The sequence below is a fragment of the Amphiprion ocellaris genome, chromosome 9, assembly GCF_022539595.1.
Source record: "Amphiprion ocellaris isolate individual 3 ecotype Okinawa chromosome 9, ASM2253959v1, whole genome shotgun sequence".
NCBI lineage: Eukaryota > Metazoa > Chordata > Actinopteri > Pomacentridae > Amphiprion > Amphiprion ocellaris.
The window spans coordinates 12288909-12307433 of record NC_072774.1 but is presented as its reverse complement, the minus strand read 5'-3'; the positions used below and the strand labels follow the sequence as shown (position 1 = coordinate 12307433).

Sequence of the window (18525 nt, the reverse complement as noted above, 5' to 3'; positions counted from 1 at the left end):
TCACACCGCTGCCTTATGCAATAAGATACAGCTTGTTAGTACAAAATAAAGTTAAATAAAATGTTTATTTTACTTTCTTGAAAGAAAATGAATCATTTGGATCAATCGACTAATTAGTTGAAAGATTAATCAAGAGAAAATAATTGTTGTTAGTAGCAGCAGTCTATATAGCTATATAAATAATCATTTATTTAAAACATTTGTACAAACAGTCAATGATTTAAACTTTATTTTATTTTATTTACTTATTTATTTATTTATTTTGTAGAGTGAGCTTTTATGTTGGTAGTCTGTGCTTCTCTTCCGGTGTGAGAGGTCATCTAAGATGGCGGCTCCGGACGAGCTGTTCTGTTGGGAAGGAGACTGGGGTTTACCGTCCATCAACACCGACTGTCTGGTGGTTCTGGTGAGTGTCCGTTCACACCGACACCGGGTCCGGTCACCGGCTGTGTGTCGGCGCCGGTCTCGCTCAGAGAGGCGGGTTAAAACGGCTTAGCTACCGTTAGCATGCTAACGGCTCAATGAACGATGCGGTTCACGGACGTGAGTGGAGTGAAAACAGTGAAGACAGGCAGAACATACAATGAATAGAGGTATCGATAAGTTGAGCACTAAAAATATTACAAGGAATCATAAACTGTCTGCAAAAAGACACTGAAAGACCATAAAGAGGCACTAAATTGACACAAAATGACCATAAAGAGGCATTAAATTGCCATAAAGAGACACAAAATGACCATAGAAACACTAAATTACCGTTAATAGGCACAAAATCACTGTAAAAAGATGCAAAGTGACCATAAAGAGACATGAAACAAGCATAAGGAAACACATAACAACTGCAGAGACAGAAAACGACACAAAGTGTCTAAAAGAGACAAAACTACTGGAAATTGTTGCAAAAGACCGTAAAGTGACACAGAATGACTGTAAAGAGATGCAAAGCTGCTGCAAAGACGGATATGAAACAACACAGACAGAGCTACCATACGGAGACATCAAATGACAATACAGGGATGCAAAACAAGTGCAAAGAGACAAAAAACGGCACAAACTGTCTAAAAAGAGTACAAAGAAACATAAAGGGACACAAAACAGCTGCAAACAGACACAAAACAACTACAAGGAGTTAAAAACGGTCTACAGTGAGGCACAAAAATGACAAAGGGTAAACAAAACAACCGCTAAGAGACACAAAATGACCACAAAGGCAAACAAAACTAACTGAAGAAGATACAAAATGACTGTAAAGAGGCTTAAACTGTGTACATAGAGACACAGAGCCAGAACAGGGAAGCAATCAATGACATTGTGATATGCATGGTCAAATGGTCATCTAATACTCTAGTGTATATGTATTTATTCTGAAATTAATTCAGTACTAAATGTTTTCTAATTCAACCTTTATGTTTACATGTACCTACGTTAAATAGAAAATTCCTAGTTGACCTGCATCTAATGATCATTTCTGTTGTTTAGTAAGCAGTTGATTACTTTCTGGATGGTCCTTTGGTGCTTCTCAAGGACTGAGAATGTCTTGTTTCATCCACAAGTCAAAGATATTCAGTTTACTGTCACAGAGGATGAAAGAAACCAGAGAATATACACATTTAAAAAGCTGAAGTTAGAGAATCAAGTCTCTTTGTTTACTAAAACAAGCTGCTTGCAGGTTGGTTTTGTACATACAGCACTGTGCAGGCAGTGACTAAGGGAGGATGTTTCCAAAAATAATGCCATTAGTAGATTTCATTAATCCATGAACCAGATACTCGGGGAAAAAGATTGTATTTGCCCCTAAAGTCTATTGAAGCATTTTCAGAAACACAGAGCTGATTTAGATCTGGCTGCTGAACCTAATTTGGAACAATTCTCAGGAAATGAACAGATTAATTGCAATAATAATAACTGGCAGTGACAGTCTTACTTCCAGCCAAAATATGCTGAAAACAACATAAAAGTTGTGCATAAATACAGAATTGCATGCACTTTCTGTCCACTAAATTTCCTTAACTGGCTTTTAGAAGGTAAAAGCTGCAGGAAAACAAAATATTTACTTGAAACTATTTGCAGTACAAACTGGTAGAAATCCTTGATTTTCTAGACCTGTTCTGTGCTGGAACTGGTGGTAAAACCAGAAGTTTTTTGGTGGAAAAAGTGTCCGAGTCCTGGTCAGAAAAATAGTCACAGATAAATGTTTGTAATTCTTCCGACCACCACTAGACAGCACCAGTGTGTGTTTAAACCATGGTTTAAACTGATTCTCCACCTGAGTTCAGCTGTTCTGTGATGCTCTGTTTCTCCTCCATCTGACTGATGTTGTTTTTTACCAACTTACTTTTTCACTTAAATAATTTAGCAATCAAAAAAGCGTAAATGCTGTCTGCTTCTGTCTGCTTTTCCTTGTAAATGTAATTATGAACTGAATACTTTTATTCTTTTGTTTTGAAAACAAGAGTCTCATGTTGTTGGGCTTTAGGATAATAGAATCACAACACATCTATGTAACTAATTGATTATGAGCTTGTTATGGTGTCTGATGCCAGCAAAGGTGCTCCATATTCTTGTGCTTGATCTATTAAGTGGTACATAATGAAATACTTTTAAAAGTAAAAAAAAAAAAAAAAAATCCACAGCGACTCTTTAGTAACAAGAATGCAAGGTATATTTATTTAAAGTTGTAGTGTCCAGGATTAATCCATTAATTTTGACACTGGGAAAACCAGCTTATTTCATGTTTACTGAACGTTTACTGAAAGTCAGCTTCTAACTAATTGTCACTAGAGCTGCAATGAATAATTGACCAGTTAATTAATCACCAACTATTAAATTAAGTGGATAATAAACTGTATATAATAAAATAATAAAACCGCTTTAATATTTGGTTTGAGACACTGTTTATTGAAAGTCTAAATTCTGTCATTGCAGCTTCATAAATATGATTTTTTTTTTCTTCCCACCATTATCCCAGTAAATTGAAAATCTTTGGATAAAACAATACATTTGTCATCTTTGGCTTTAAGAAACACCAGCTGACATTTTTTTGCTAATTTCTGACACTTAATTGACCAACTATTCGAGTAATCCAGAAATTATATCATCAGATTAATCAATGGTAACAACAATTCTTCTTTACAGCCCAAATCAAGGAAACTACGACCAATCATTTGGTTGAAAAGTGGGTATTGCTTAATCGGCTTCAGTAATTTTTTAAGAAGAAATGTTCAGATTCATGATTACAGCTTCTTAAACATATATAGATAGATAGATAAAACCTTTGTTGATCCTGCAGCGGGGAAATGTTTGATGTTACAGCAGTGAATACAAGAAATAATACAAGAAAAAGAAAAAGCAGCACACAATGCGCACAGTGCACAGATATAATCATTTTCTCCTTCTAGAAGAAATACAAATATTTACAGAAAAGTTTCTGAGACATTGCACATAGTGTACTTATATACATATATATCAAAACCAAGTAGTATATACACTATTTTCCAGTTTCTTTCGTCCTCTATGAAAGTAAACTACGTATCTTTGGATTGTGGACTAAACAAGATATTTGTCATCTTGTTCCTTGCAAGACACTGATGGACATTTTACATTATTTTCTGATGTTTAATGGACAACTCTTCAATTATTCCATAAAGTAAAAAAATTAATAAGCAGTGAAAATAATTATTTGCAGCTCAAATCAAGATAAAATGCAGATTTTTTTTGACCACATACTAAAACAAGAGCAGATATGACTTCAGTCCACCAAGATTTTTTTTTGCCCAAAATTGAATAAATGATGTAGAAAAACCATCCTGTTAGGCTTCACCAGGCTGAAACACGGCAGATTGGACCTTTAAGTCAAGTTCCTGGTTGTAGTTAAGGACTCGTGACCACCCAGAATGCTTTGTGGCTGCAAACAGTTTCCATGACTGATGTGGTCCTGAGAGTCTTGTGACAGCGTGGATACGATGATCCTGCCTGCAGACCGCCCTGAGGGCTGCATCGCTTCTCTGAATAATTAACTTTGATTGAAACATGTTTGTTTTGGACTGACATCACACAGCAGAGTAGCAATGCAAGCTGGGTAATGATGCTGTGGTTGGAAAACAGTAATGTGTTGCTGCTGCTGAATCACAGCTGGATTTTCCACACCGCTGCAGGAACGGGAATCTGCTGCCGCAGTTTGTCTACTGCTTTTCATCGTTGGCTTGAAAATGACTCAAAAATCAGTATCATCAGGTTACAGCCGACCGGACGGGAGGCGGGCTTGGGGTGAAAGTGACCTCCAACACCTCATCACGATAAATGACGTCTTACTATTGGACTGAAACAGCTTGATGAGGAGTGTTTTTCCTGTAACTGTCCCTCAGCCCAAGTTATTATTGGATGCTCACAGCTGGACAGAGACAGTAATGACCGACTGAGTCTGAGCCTGTTAGCGTTACGTAACAGCAGCTTTTACAAACACATTTCTGATGATTTTACAGCATGTTTGTGTCAGCAGGAGCTCTTTATTAGGATAAATGGTTCTTTCCCATAAAGCCAAATTCATTATAAAGGACCGTTTCAGTGTTTATTCATGTTAAACACATTAGTTATGACTCGCTTGTCTTAATACTGCAGATCATTATTGTACACAATGTGGTGAAACAGGCAGCCGTAGATATTTACTCTCTGGTTTCTGTCAGCTGATGCAGACAGCAGATATTAGACTATATCGTGCGTACAGTTTTCCCGCCATACTTCCCCCAAATGAGGAACTTTTTAAAGATTAGGGGCTTTGTGAGAGAGTTATATCGTCAGGTTTAAACCCGCAGAATTATTTCACGGCTGCAGTTAGTACAAAACATGATTCTCAGCTTCGTAAAGAGCACATCAGTCCTATTTCAACCTTGCTCACCCTTAACTAAATAGTTTCACAACTGATTACTGATCATGTTTAAAGACTCTGTATAGCAGCGAATTAATCAAAATCTGTCATGTCTCTCATTTCAATGGTTTAAATTAAAATTTCTACCAACTCTGAAAGTCCCACAGTGTTACAGTTTCTGCAGAGCTTGGGCATACCATTAACGCTACTGTTAGCCATATAGCACGCTGATACGTTTTTACTGTTGTGGTGACATTTCCATCAATAATAACAGTAATCCACTGGATGTTAGTCCCTCAGATGCTGGGAGTTCATGCAGACTGTTGTGTTCACTCTTGCAGCCAACAGCAGAACATCTGGGGAGCTTTGGTAGTAGCTCAGACATTTTAGAGTTAACAGAAGCTGCTCAAAAAATAAACAGACTTGGTGGACTGTTAAGCAGCTGCTCATCTGAATGGTTCACCTAGATGTAGTAAGGGGGCGGGCCTTGACAAAGCTGGACCACTATTGGTTCCTCAGTTTCTACATAGAATAAAGTTCATACTGACTTGTAAAGCTGGGAAGCTATCTAGCTGAGGAACAGCAGGACTTAATGTTGTCATATCTTAACATATTTAACTTTACATCTCCAAGTTTTTAACAAAAAAAAACAAAGAAAGAATTTTCACTATATGTGACCTTTAATGCACTCACTAGTTCTGATCTCTATCACAGATCTTTTTAAAGAATAGTATATTTTTAAAAAGCCTTTTACGAATGTAATTTTTTTCTTTGGTCTGTACATTTCATAATATCTGATAGATTGTGTTGCCCTCTTTATCTGAACATTATTATTTAATTAGTTTTTAGCTGTCTGTACTTTTCTTTACTTTTAACATTTAGTTTCTTTTATTACACTCATTTATTTTATCTGGATTGCTTTTTGTAAATCAAATCAATGTTTTTGAAAAGTGCTTCATAAGGACATTTCTTGTTATTGTTATTACTTGGAGTTTTTAGTTCCAAATGCTTTATATTCAATGTTTTAGATAAAGTTTCTCTTTCAAAAATATTGTTGTTTTTGCTGGAGATAACCAAAAAACCATAACAGATGCACACAGTCAGTAATCCAATGTAACCTGACTGCACAGCATCATCTACGTGAAGTTATTCTTCAGCCTGTGGTCAGTTACTCTGTGTTCTTCCATTACTTTAACACACAGATCCAGCTGTGCAGCCACAGCTGTGTGTCAGTTTCTCTCCGTGGAACAAACGTCTTCACCTTCATCAAACTCTGACTTCATGGCTGCACATTTACGAGGAAATTCCTCCTCAGTTTTTCTGGTTGTAAAAGCTAAACGACGCGGTCGACTCGGAGCGAAACCTGTATTTTTTATTTCCAGAAGAACTGAGTCATCTCCAACTTTTACTGTAAGAGCAGCGAGACTCAATCCTTCACTTTTTCTTGCTCCACACTAAGCCCACAGTAAACTTTTATTATGTAGTTTTTTTTTATTTTAAATGACACTTAACAAATGATAAACTTAAAATGCCACTTTGAAACAAACTGAAATCCAGCATTACTCCATCATATTTTGAAACACAAAACATCATCAATCCCAAAATCCAAATACGCATCAAGACATGAATGAATACAAAAGAAATGCTTTACATATGAAGACGCGAATCAGAAATCAGCATAAATACGACAACAAATTCATCTCTTCCACGTAATTCATCTGTAACTTTAATAAGCCACTCCCACTTTCCAAATTTTTATTAATATGGTTGTATAGGTTTGGAATGTGTACATTTTCATAAACCTATTGAACTGATTAATATTCAAGAATTTTCCAAACTGTTGCATGATCAATTAGAGGTCCGTTGCTGTTTCATGTCACCTGAATTCCTGAATTCCTGCAGTGAAAAATTACCTTTTAGTAATGCTGGATGCAATAATGAAGACAAAATATAATTAAAACAGTTTTTTCTGTCCGTCTGTTTGTGAACTTTCTTACGACGCTCCGAACCTGCCAGATACTAAGACATGGTGTTTTAGGAGCACCTCTTAAGCATAAAGATTCCCTTTATTTTCCAGACACGTTGACAGTACATATTGTAGATTTTATCCAAAGTTTTTGTACTACCTGGTTCAAGTTGCCTGTTAGAGCTGGATTTGGCCAGATTCTGTCTAACCTCAGAAACTTCAAGCTGAAGAATCCAAAAAAGTGTTAAAATGTAGGTTGTGATAATGTTCAAGTGCAGTTAGTTGCTTGTGTAGCTGACCTGTAGTTGTGTTTTCTTTTTTTAGGCTTACGCTCAGTTTGCTGGAGCTCCTCTCAAACTTCGGAAGATCTCCAACCCCTGGAGGAGTCCCAGCGGTAAGAAACATTAGACACATATTAAAGCTACACTAGGGAGGCTATGCAGAAGAAACTCTGACTTTTCCATGTTTTTTTTCTCGTCTTCAAAGGTTCTCTTCCTGCTTTGAGGACCAATCAGAAAGAGACTCTTTCCCGGCCCTCTGACATCATCATCCACCTCAGAAAACAGGTAACCACCCCCTCCATCCCAGTATGCCTGAGGACTGATCAACCCCGCTGTCCAAGAGTCAGTCCGACAAGTGGCATAAATAGTATAGAGTAAAAATACAAAATGTTTAAAATTTCTGCTTTTTGTCAGGTAGATTAAGAAAGTTAATTCAAGGTTCATCTTATGTTCCATTTGTTTTCAAGGTCTTCAGAAATCATTATAAATCTGTTAATCTTCTCTGTTAATCTTATCTGTAGAAATTAAATAATGGAGTGATTTTTTTCTGACAGTTCTACGTCTTCATTTAATATTTGAAACAGTTTGTATCTAATGCATTATTCTAACCACAAACTGAGTTTGTTCAACCAACAGATCAGAACAAAGGAGAGGCAGAAGCCCAGTACAGTTCAATTTTCCCACAATAAAAAAGTTTATAGTAGCAAATTAAAACTCGATTTTTTTTTTTTATTTTCTAATGTTGCCTTTTTGTATGTGGTTCTTACGTTTTTTCACTATTAATATTTATTTAATGATTAATTGTACTTCAGGTGACACAAATAAAGAACTATTATGTTCAAACAAAACGATTTACTGTAGGTGAGCATCAACAAACACTTTCATTTTCCCTACAGAAATCCCATTTTTTCCAAAAACAGACCATTTTAACTTGAGTAAATCTGACATTAGAGCAACTTATTTCACTGTTTTCAAGCTAGTTTCCTTTGGCTGTCTGAGCTGCTGCAGTAACTGATGGAGACTAGAGGGTTTTCTCTGTGCAGCCACCAAGTTAGTTTCTGCTGTAGCCTTGTGACACATCTAGGAAACATCTGCAAATTCTATTATTTATACATAAGCAGATAGTCAATCAGTGAGGTGTTTTGTGTTCACTTTAATTAACATTTTGCCTCAAGGAGATACACAAAAATATATTTTATGTCATATTTAGGTGGTAGTTCCTGTACATTAGCAGGGCATGGACGATACAACTGCTAGCAGGGCTTTTTGGTCCTGTCCCAGTTTTCCTCAATGTGGGCTCATTTTTCACTGCAATGGCGACTCTACCAAATGTAGATGTTTAACTATGAACAGTTTTACAGCCTCCCCAAACTGTATCACTCTGTTCAGCACGTCAGCTGTAGAAAGATGTTTCACTATGCTGAATGTATCTTCCAACTACTTGCTCCTCTGTTTACTATTTTTGAGCCACGCTGCATTTATTGTATTGATCCAGTTTTATTTTCATCTCGGTCTCACTTGTCGTCTCCCCTCTGCTCTGTGGCGACACCGCCTGCAGTTCACCTGAAAAGTCAGATTTTTGACTGTTGGTCACAGCTGAGGTTGTGCTGAGGAGCTTAGAATTTTTTTGTTTTGTCAGAATTTCATCAAACGCTCTTTTTTGGCAGACTTTAAGATGAAAGATGTAGAATAAAGTGATTTTGCTGAAATTTCACAATTTCAAACTTAGATTTGGTTGATTTTCCTGAAGGAACCACATGTCTTATGGTTTTTAAGTTTCTGGTAAATGGAGTCATCTTGGTGATGAGGATAACCTCTCTTGTAGGTTTTAGCAAAGCTGATTTGAATAAAAGCTCAAATCTAGTCATTTTTAATTTCCCTTCTTTCTATCCAACAGTCAGTAGATAATTATTTGTTGGTCTGCTGAATGAAAAATACAGTTTGAGGGAGGCAGTAGTAGTAGTACACCAGTTGTGGAGTAATAATAATGATACTTGTACACAGACAGTAGTTTGATATGCAGGAGGCTCAGTGTTGATGGGATCCAGCTGACAGAGCTGTAAGGAATAAAACTCGGAGATTCACTTGTTATTTCTACAGTTAGAACTTTTCTCTCAGGCGTACGGTGTAGTACTAGACGTGTGTGCGTGTGCGTACGTGCGTGCATGTGTGCGTGTGTCTCCAGCCGACTGGAAAAACTCATTAAACAACAGGAAGTTGCAGCAGAGACACATTCCAACAGAGCTGATAATTCTCATAAAGCTGAGCAGGGGGAAGCAGAAAGAGAGCAGGCGATCAGCAGCATATGGATTTACATCTTTAAAAACGTGCCATGTGGATGAAAAGCTTGTTCTGGTCGCTCTAAACACAACTGGACATGTTAATATCACACAGAAACACTGATCAGAGGCTGGATGGATGAGGTTTTTTGTCTCTTTCTGGTCTCACTTTCATCCAGCACGTTCCACACAACAGCTTGGCAAGTTGTGTGTCAAAATATCCACTAACTTTCCAAGTTGCCGCTCAGACTTGAGGGGGCGTTCGCATCAATTTGTGTCTTGTCTTTTGTTAGTTTTCATCTCTGTTGTCATTTTGTGTCCTTTTGAGGGTCACTTTTCAACTCTTGTTAGTCATTTATGTTTTTCTTTTTGTGAGTTTATGTCTTTGTTGTGGTTATTTACATCTTTATGTTATGTTTTTGTCTTTTTATGGTCATTAATGTCTGTCTTGTGAGTTCACATCTTTTTTTGTTCATGTACATGTCTTTTTTCTTGGTTTTCATCTCTTTGTGGGATTTCTTTCGTCCGTACAGGACATCGACAATTCGAGAAGTTGTGTGCCAAAAATTTATACCAAATTTCTAAGTTGCTAATTGAACTTAGGGAGGCATTCACTTCATTTTGTGTTTCTTTTTTTTTGCATCTTTCTTGTTGTTCAGTGCCCTTTTTGGAGTCATTTTTTATGTCTTTTTGTGTGTTGCATTTTGCATCTTTTTGGGGTCACCAGTGTCTCTCAGTGGTTATATGAAAAAACTAAATTGTAAACCCAAAATCAAAGCCCTTTTCAAAAAAATTGTTCGAAAACAAAGGGGAACAACCCAAAGAGAACAGATGATTCATAAATCTGCATCCTCTTCCTTCAGTTGGTTGTCCTCTGACACACATTCCCCTCGGTAGAAGTCACGTCTCTGAGCCAAACGCTACCCCCAGCCTCCATTCAGCACCAAACGGGCAGCTGGAAGACATTACCCAGCATGCTCGGTGCCTGCACGCTGCGGTAGGTTGTTCAGAAACCACAGTGACAGGAAAGCTGCTGAAGAAGCTCAGAGGAGAAAACTACTGGCTTCACGCTCGGCTACAGAATTTAACTCGCGTTTATTCCCTTCACTCACACTCCGTTCTTCTTTTTCCGTCCTTCTTCCTCATCAGCCTTTCCAATAAAACTTCCTCTTTTTTCTCTTATTTTTGGCTGTTTTAAGTGCCTTGTAATTTTATATATTTTTTGTGGTCATTTTGTGTCTCTTTGTGGTCGTTTCGCGCCACTCTGTTGTTTTGCATATTTATTTGGTGAATTTGGTGTCTATTTGTCATCATTTTGTTTCTTTTTGTGGTCGTTTTTGTGTCTTTGAAGTCAGTTTTGTCTGTTTGTACTCAGTTTTGTGTCTTTGTGGTCATTTTGCACCTTTGTTTTGGTGCTTTTCATCTCTTTATGGTCATTGTGTATGTATTTGTAGTCATTTTGTGTGTCTTTGCAGTTAGTTTTGTCTGTTTATAGTCAGTTTTGTCTGTTTGTAGTCATTTTGTGTCTCTTCACAGTTGTTTTGCACCACTGTTTTTGTTTTGCAAATCTATTTTGCTGGGTTTTGGCTTCATTTAGTCTCTTTTCGTGATCAATTTTGTTTCTTTCAAGTCATTTTTGTGTCTTTGTGATCATTTTGTCCCTTTTTTGTTTTTTCATCTCTTTGTGGTCCTTTTGTGTCTGTGTGGTTATTTTCTCCTTTTCTATGATCCTTGTGTGTCTGTTTTTGTTAGTTCATGTTAACTCCCATATACTGCCTTTAATGCAGCTCAGTTCCCAATAAAGCTGTTGTCCATTTTTATATTTCTATTTTATATTTTTCTCTTTTTGTGTAATCAGGCAATGAAATAAGTCATTTATTTTTCTTTTTTGTTTGATATTTAAGACATTTTTTGTTACTATATTGACACATAACATTAAATGTCAAATTAGAAAAATATCTGACGCGTTCCAAATGAAGCTGTTTCTCATTCACATATTTTTCTTTTTTGTTTTTTGGAACATTTGAATCAGGTGTGGTTGGACAGCACCAGTACTTGGTTTGGAATATTTTGAAGTCTTTAATGTGTATCAGTGACCTGCTGCAATGTTCTAAGTTTCTTCAGTGTCAGCTGTCTTCTCAGCTTCTCAACATGAAACGTGTTTTGTGTATTTTTTAGAAATACAATGCAGACTACGATCTGTCGGCCAAAGAGGGAGCCGACAGCCTGGCCTTCATCTCTCTGATGGAGGAGAAGCTCATGCCGGCACTGGTGAGCCACGTTTCTTTCTTTTAACATACACCGACTGAAAATCTGCTGGTGCTGAACTCGTTCCTGAATCTCTGCAGATCTACACCTTCTGGATCGAGCCAAAGAACTATGTGGACGTGACTCGCCGCTGGTACGCCGAGCACATGCCGTTCCCCCTGAACTTCTTCCTGCCAGGTCGAATGCAGCGGCGACAGCTGGAGAAACTGCAACTGCTGCGAGGAGACGAGAGCCTGGAGGCCGGAGAGGAGCTGGAGAAGGAGGTGAGGAGGTCGGAGTCGATCTGCTGTTTGTGACCACACATCTGTCGGGCAACTTCTACCTGCTCACAGCCAGGACAGGAGAAGTACTCAGTCAAAGTTTCATCTGTGGTTTGTTCAAAAATCACGTAGAGATCATTCATTCATTCATTCATGTATGTGTGTGAAAATCTGCAGGAAGAATTAAACAAATCTTCTTGATGTATAAACATATACATAAGCAGGAAAGAAAACAACATGGATAAGTCTGTTTTTGTTTTTCCATTCTTTTGTTTTCTTTCTATTTAATTTTTTCTTTCCAGACTTTCTTTTACTCATCTTTTTGTCTTACCTTTAAATCATCATTCTCCTTCTTCTCTTCAGTTCTTCCTGTCATCTTTCATTCATTAGTCCTTTCTTTCTTTCTTTCTTTCTTTCTTTCTTTCTTTCTTTCATCTATCCTTCCGTAATTCTTCCCTTTTTTCTTTGTTTGATACTTTCCTTGTTTTTTCTCAGACCTCAGGAAAATGTCAAAGTGAAAGAATTAGGATATTTCTTCTATAATTAAACATGAAGTCAAAACTGCCATGAGGTCACAACATGCACCAAATGTTCATCAGAACCACAGAGAGCGTTTTTGTCTGTCTGTGAGGAAACAGGACAGACTTTGATTTTGTGTGTCGGCCAGCTGCAGTAACTTCAGAACATGCAGCAGTTTTCCAGTTTGTACCGAGATATCGTTTCCATGTGTTCGGGCCGCTGAAGTGGTTGGAACAAATGTAGAGCGAAAGGAAAACTTTCTTCAGTGGGCTTTTCTGCTGGAAAACTACTGGTGTGGAACAATCAGCCCACTGGACAGAGGTCAGAGGTCACACAGCGTTCAGGGGAATGTCACTAAAAAAAAAGTTGTTCCTGTCAGCGGGAGAAACCTTCAGAGAGGCGACTTTTGAAAGCCAACCTTGGTATCCATGTATTTTTCCACAATGACTTTCTCTGTGCTGACTAGGATTATTCAACTTTAGATCACAAGATCCAAATACCAGTGTAGAAGGCTGTTTAAAGCGGCCACTAACAACTGTTTTTGTATCAATTTATCTATTACTATTTCATGAATTAGTCAATTAAACTAGGGATGTCCTGATTAAAATGTTTTTGTTGTAGGGGTTTAGCTATTAAAGAGGCACCATGACAAAGATTTCTGTGACGCCTAATGATGTCCAGTCAGAGCTCAATGTTGAATCAAGCTGGGGCGATTACATACGTCCCTGCCTTAAAACAGCAATGTCTGCACAGGACATTTGTCCAGGGTGCCTAATTTAACAAATGTGTGTCATGAGGAGAGACTCTTAAAAGAAGATTCTCTGTCATCCACACCTTTATAGTTCATCATTAGTTGCTGGAGGAGCTTTAGAGGAGCTTTAGAGGAGCCTTGCCGGCACAGCCCAGCTGTACTGTGAACAGAGCCACATGCATCCTATCAGATCAGTTTAAAAAATGCCTCGATCAGGACATTTCTAACCGAACCGATTAATTTTCCTCCAAAAATTCTAATTGGTTATCTAATTTAGGTGAATTTCATTTTGGTAAACTGTATACCATGGCAAAAAAACATGTCAACCGAGGTTACACAAAGAAATGTGCTTAAGATAATAGCAAAAATACAATTGTTTTTAGGTAAGGAACACTGCATGTCAAAGCAGAATAAGTCCTAACATTGCAGCCTTAACATTTTCTCTTATTTGATGGAAATTCTCAGGTAGCAAGCAGACAACTTTGGTGCTTTGTGAGTGTATTTAGTAGCTACAAGGACAAAAGATATCACCAATGAACAGACATCACTTGTGGTTTTGCCTTTTGTGTTTTCTCATCAGGTATTGGTGCATTGCATTGTGCTGCTGTGGTCTGCAATCCAAACTGCGCGGTGCACAAACCACCTGTTGGTTCTGTGATCATTTAAAGTACTCCAAGACTTTTGCAGACTTGGGTCCTTGGAAACTTTTACACTGAAATGACGTGGAGCTTTCAACCACATTTTTAAGTCTTTGGAACGTACAATGTTCCAACTGCTTGTTATTATGCGACCAAAATTTGTGATGATGGTTAAGCCAGCTGAGCCAATTCACTGATTAAAACTGAAGTGCCTTTTAACACTCATGAAAAGGCTTCCTAGTGGACGATGAGTAGAGGATAATTTGAGAAACTGTTTCCTAAATAATTACCTTTTAACACTTGGATGATTCCTTAACTTGTGGTGACCTCTTGGCTTCACATTGAAGAAATAACCCATATATTTCTTTTTGAATTGCATGAATCTGCCACCTGTTCTGTTATTTCACATATATGTATACATTTTCTGTCTACTGACAGCTTCTGCAAACTGTTTAGTTTAGTGATTTAACCTGAGATCACCTGCTCTAGTACAGAGATGTGACCTTAACATGGCCTTTAGAAGTTAAGCAGTGGAGGTATTGGCAAGTCTCAAAACCCCACTGGTCATAAAACTCATCACAGAGAAGACAGTGGAAACTTTCAGTTACAGAAGTTGGAAGAAAGCTCCTAATACTGGGCTGAACTGAAAAGATATTAATGATGAACACATCTGTCATTCACGACCTTTTTTTACCACCACCATGTACATGTTTAGCTCAGGCACTCCCATTGGGCTTTAGACCTTTGACCTTGACCATGTTAGTTTCTTGCCTTACCTTCCACAGTGTAATTTATGGTTGCCTTTGGATCTTTAATGCATCCTGTCAGCAGTAGTAAATCAGAGATGCTGGCCGTTGTACAGCTGTGTACACAGCAGGAGGATGAACAATGAACTGCACTAAGATTTGCCCTGGACAAGGAGGAATAAGGTCAGGGTCAGGAGATCCCAGTGGGCCATGTTCCAAGACTTTGTTGTGCAATCAGCTGGTTTACGGCTGAATGCTGGTGGCACCTGCTCTTGAACCGCCCTTGAACCTGCTAGAGGAAACCAGTTGTGAAGACCCTCCTGAATCAGGCCTTTTAGGTTTAACTAGATTTTGGAAATAAGCTGGCAGGTCTCAATGGACCAAGATGACCCCAGCTGATGACTCTCAAAAACCAGTAGAAGATCATTAAGAAAGAAGGAGTTGATTGACTGCAGAGTGGTTCTGACAATCTAAGAACTTTCTGGTAGATTTTGGCTAGTCTGGACCAGATTCCATGACCAAGAGCCAGGAATAGTTTTGAGATGTTGACGTCTTCGCTCCAGATTATGTTTTGCTGTCTTTGTTCACAGCATTGCTGATTTGCATCCATCAAAAGACCTGCTGGATTGTGGGCGGTGTTTTTACTGTTTGTCTTGGTTTTGTGTTTTTCAGTTGTACCGTGATGCTGCAGAGTGTATGAACCTGCTGTCCCAACGACTCGGTTCGCACAAGTTCTTCTTTGGAGACTCGTAAGTTCATCCACGGTCGTATTCATGGAAAGGCAGTTACTAAAGGCCTGTAAATACTAAGCCAACATGACCTCTAAAACCTGCCGAAGCTGCTGTAAACAAATGATGCAGTGATTGATATAATATCTCTGGTAAAGTTCTTGTTTCTTGGTATTGCAGTAAACGTTGCAGTTTGTAAAATCCTTAGCTTTTCCTCTGTAGGCCCTCATCTCTGGACGCCTATGTGTTCGGTCACTTGGCACCCATCCTGAAGTCCAAACTGCCCAACGGGAAACTGCAGCAGTGTCTGAAATCCCTTGACAATCTGACCAACTTCTGCACCAACATCTTGCTGCTCTACTTCCCCAGAGATAACCGAGGTAAAGCGAACACACCCAGACTGGAAATGTGTGATGATAAGCAGCTGATTTATTGTAAGGAGTGACGTAATTTACTGAGAGCTGAACTTTGTGTGTAAAGACTGTACAGACTTCTTATTTTCAGGAAGAAAAGGTTTTCCTACTCATTTCAATATTCTTACGTTTTCTGACAAACCACAGGCTTTAAAATCAAACTCACCAAAGAATATCATGTTGCGTTTTGTTTTTAGAACCATCGATTTTTGAAGTGTTTGACAGAAATATCCGCTCAAGTTTGTTCTGTCTTGAGTCTGGCTACATTTTTGTACCACTGAGATCTTTTGGAATCAAAATGTGTGATGTCATGTAAACCGTTGCTGTAAACAGATTGTCTCATTGAAGACAAAAAACACATGGAGACATTTGCTGCTCAAACAAAGATGGTTGAAATCATTCACGCATTTTGGGAAAAGATGGATAATGTGAGAAGACATGTATGTAATGACGTTGGATCTATTATTATTGGACCAGTGTTTCAGGCAGACTTTTTTTTTCATATTTCATGGTCTAATTTACAGATATTGCTTCCCCACTGATGATTTCTAGAAAGTTTTGGTGTTAAATTTATACCGTCAGCAGCACCAGCGTCTGAGAGGCTCCCAGTTTGCTTTACGTTTGGTGTTTTTATGCTTCTGAGGTTAGAAAGTTGAACAGATTAAATCCCAAACTCAAAGTGTTCCAAATCAACATGGGTGGCATGTCTTCTACAACCTATAGGTAGATTTGACTTCAGTAGGCAAGTTGTCCATCTTGAAACACATTTAACAATCCAAGTCGTCCATTAAAATAGAACCTGATTTACACATCATGATTCAGTTGGAGTCGTGGTTCTGGTCACCTGAATGACTCTCAGCTCTGTTTTTGCTCTCAAAAACAGCTCTTGAAGAAAAAATGTGACCGTTTCGCTTCTATAATGCTGCTAAGTCATGTCAGAGATAAAGAATACAATTAAATAGAAAAGAAATTGATTCAAATCAAGTCAATAAAATTTTGGACTGTTGTGTGATCTCAGCATGAAACCTACTGAGGAATATAACAGACAAGTTAGCTGCAGTTTTTGAAAGATGTTGGTTGTTGAGTTTGAGTTTACAAACTCCTGCCTGCAAAATTTACACATGACTTTTTGGCCATCAGTTTGAGCAAAATACAGCCACTCAGACGACTTCTTTGACATCAGTTAGTTTGGAGGCGACTCCCAGTAAACGATAAATAAGTCAGACCTGAACCAGTTGAGATAGTTCAGGCTTTTGATAAAACGGGGATGTTCACAGGTTTCTGTTCCTCCTGCAGCTAACTAGTCTAGAGATTGTCCGGTCTGATGAGAGCATATAGACCTCAATCTGTCATACTTGTTGAAGTGTTTCCTTGAACGCAGCAACAGAAACATGGCTGGCATCCTTCACATTGTGTTTTTCCAGAGAGCTCCAGCCAGAAGACGTCGTCCCAGCCTGAAGGTGGAGACTTCGACCACGTCCCCAACAAGCGGAGGAAGCAGATCCTTTCGGCCCTGGTGGCTCTGGGTGCCATGCTGAGCTACGCCCTCCTCACCGGCATGGTGTCCATCCAGCACGTCCAGCAGGAGGCGCTGGAGGAGCCACCAGACTTGCAGCCCATCGGATCTCACGACGACGAGGAAGGAGACGGCTGAGGTGGACAGGCGTCATCACAGGATTTCATGGACAGAAGTAAAAGTATTCTGGATAAGATCTGGATGTTACAGATAATTGATTAGCTGTATCTCACCAAAGAGAGCCACAAGAGATGTGTTGGTATGAAATTTCTCTTACTAAAAAATTATTTATCGACACATCGAGCCTTTCAGTGGACACAGAGCTGGTGCTGGTGTATGTACAGAAATAAATTTTAAAATTATTCACCAGATATTCATCAAATTGGGTACCATTGTTTCTTAAAATGTAGTTTTGTTGAACTTCTCTTAACTTTTGTTGCATTTTTTACAAACATTGTTCCTTCAGTAAGTAAAGTTAGCTTAGGATTACTTTGTCATTTAGAATGGGTTCGTTCTGTTCCCTAAACCCAAATCGTGTTCATAAACAATCAACACAGCTTCTTTTCTGCCTTCGACAAAATTAATCACATGACAATGACAAAAAATAATAAATCTACAACTTAAGACTGATGGGTTTTTCATTCTGTGGAGATATTCAGCAAGTTTCTAATGTGACAAATGGGATTATTCTCATCACTTTATTGGACTCTGAGATTTAATATTCACCAGTAGCTGATTTCATGCGTAGAAATGGCCAGTTGTGGCCAGTATTGATGAGGATAAAGACAGAAATTAGGAGTGACAATAAAAACAGGAGCAAAGGCAGGAAAAAACAAGGTTAAATTTTCTCATTTAAAAATATATTAACCAAGAAGACAGAAGATGAGGGACGTGCATGTCAGAAAATGTAGATTAGCGGTAGTACCTGGTTGCACCTCTTTCTGATAAATGAGATGGAGTTACAGGTGTGTTTGCTGGCCGCCCATCAGGGTCCATAAAACAAGCGCACCTCTCTGCTGTTTAACTGTGGCAGTCGTGGTGATGGACTCTGCAGCATCAGAGTGTTTAGAGGTGTCTGGTCTGCTGTCCAGTTTAGCTAGCTACCTGAGGCTAATGCTAATGCTAAGTTAGATATTTTTTAATGCTAGCAACATCACAATCAATGCTCTCCACTCGCCTTGCTTTCCAGATGTGGCTCCACTCAACTTTTTCCTCCTCCCCCAAATACAATTCAAGTGGAAGGGCCACCGTTTAGACACAGTTCAGGGAATTGGAACCTGACAAAAAATGTCACCT

The 18525-nt window shown here is 38.5% G+C and overlaps 1 protein-coding gene across 1 annotated transcript; it reads left to right on the top strand.

The window, feature by feature from the left end:
- The first annotated feature begins 301 nt into the window (after positions 1-301).
- mtx1a (metaxin 1a) lies at positions 302-17859 on the top strand. Its single transcript, XM_023284606.3, has 8 exons — positions 302-406; positions 7155-7224; positions 7317-7396; positions 11569-11661; positions 11739-11921; positions 15245-15321; positions 15523-15680; positions 17138-17859. The coding sequence occupies exons 1-8, from the start codon at positions 326-328 to the stop codon at positions 17365-17367; spliced, it is 972 nt and encodes a 323-aa protein (XP_023140374.1). The 5' UTR covers positions 302-325; the 3' UTR covers positions 17368-17859.
- The last annotated feature ends 666 nt before the right edge of the window (positions 17860-18525 follow it).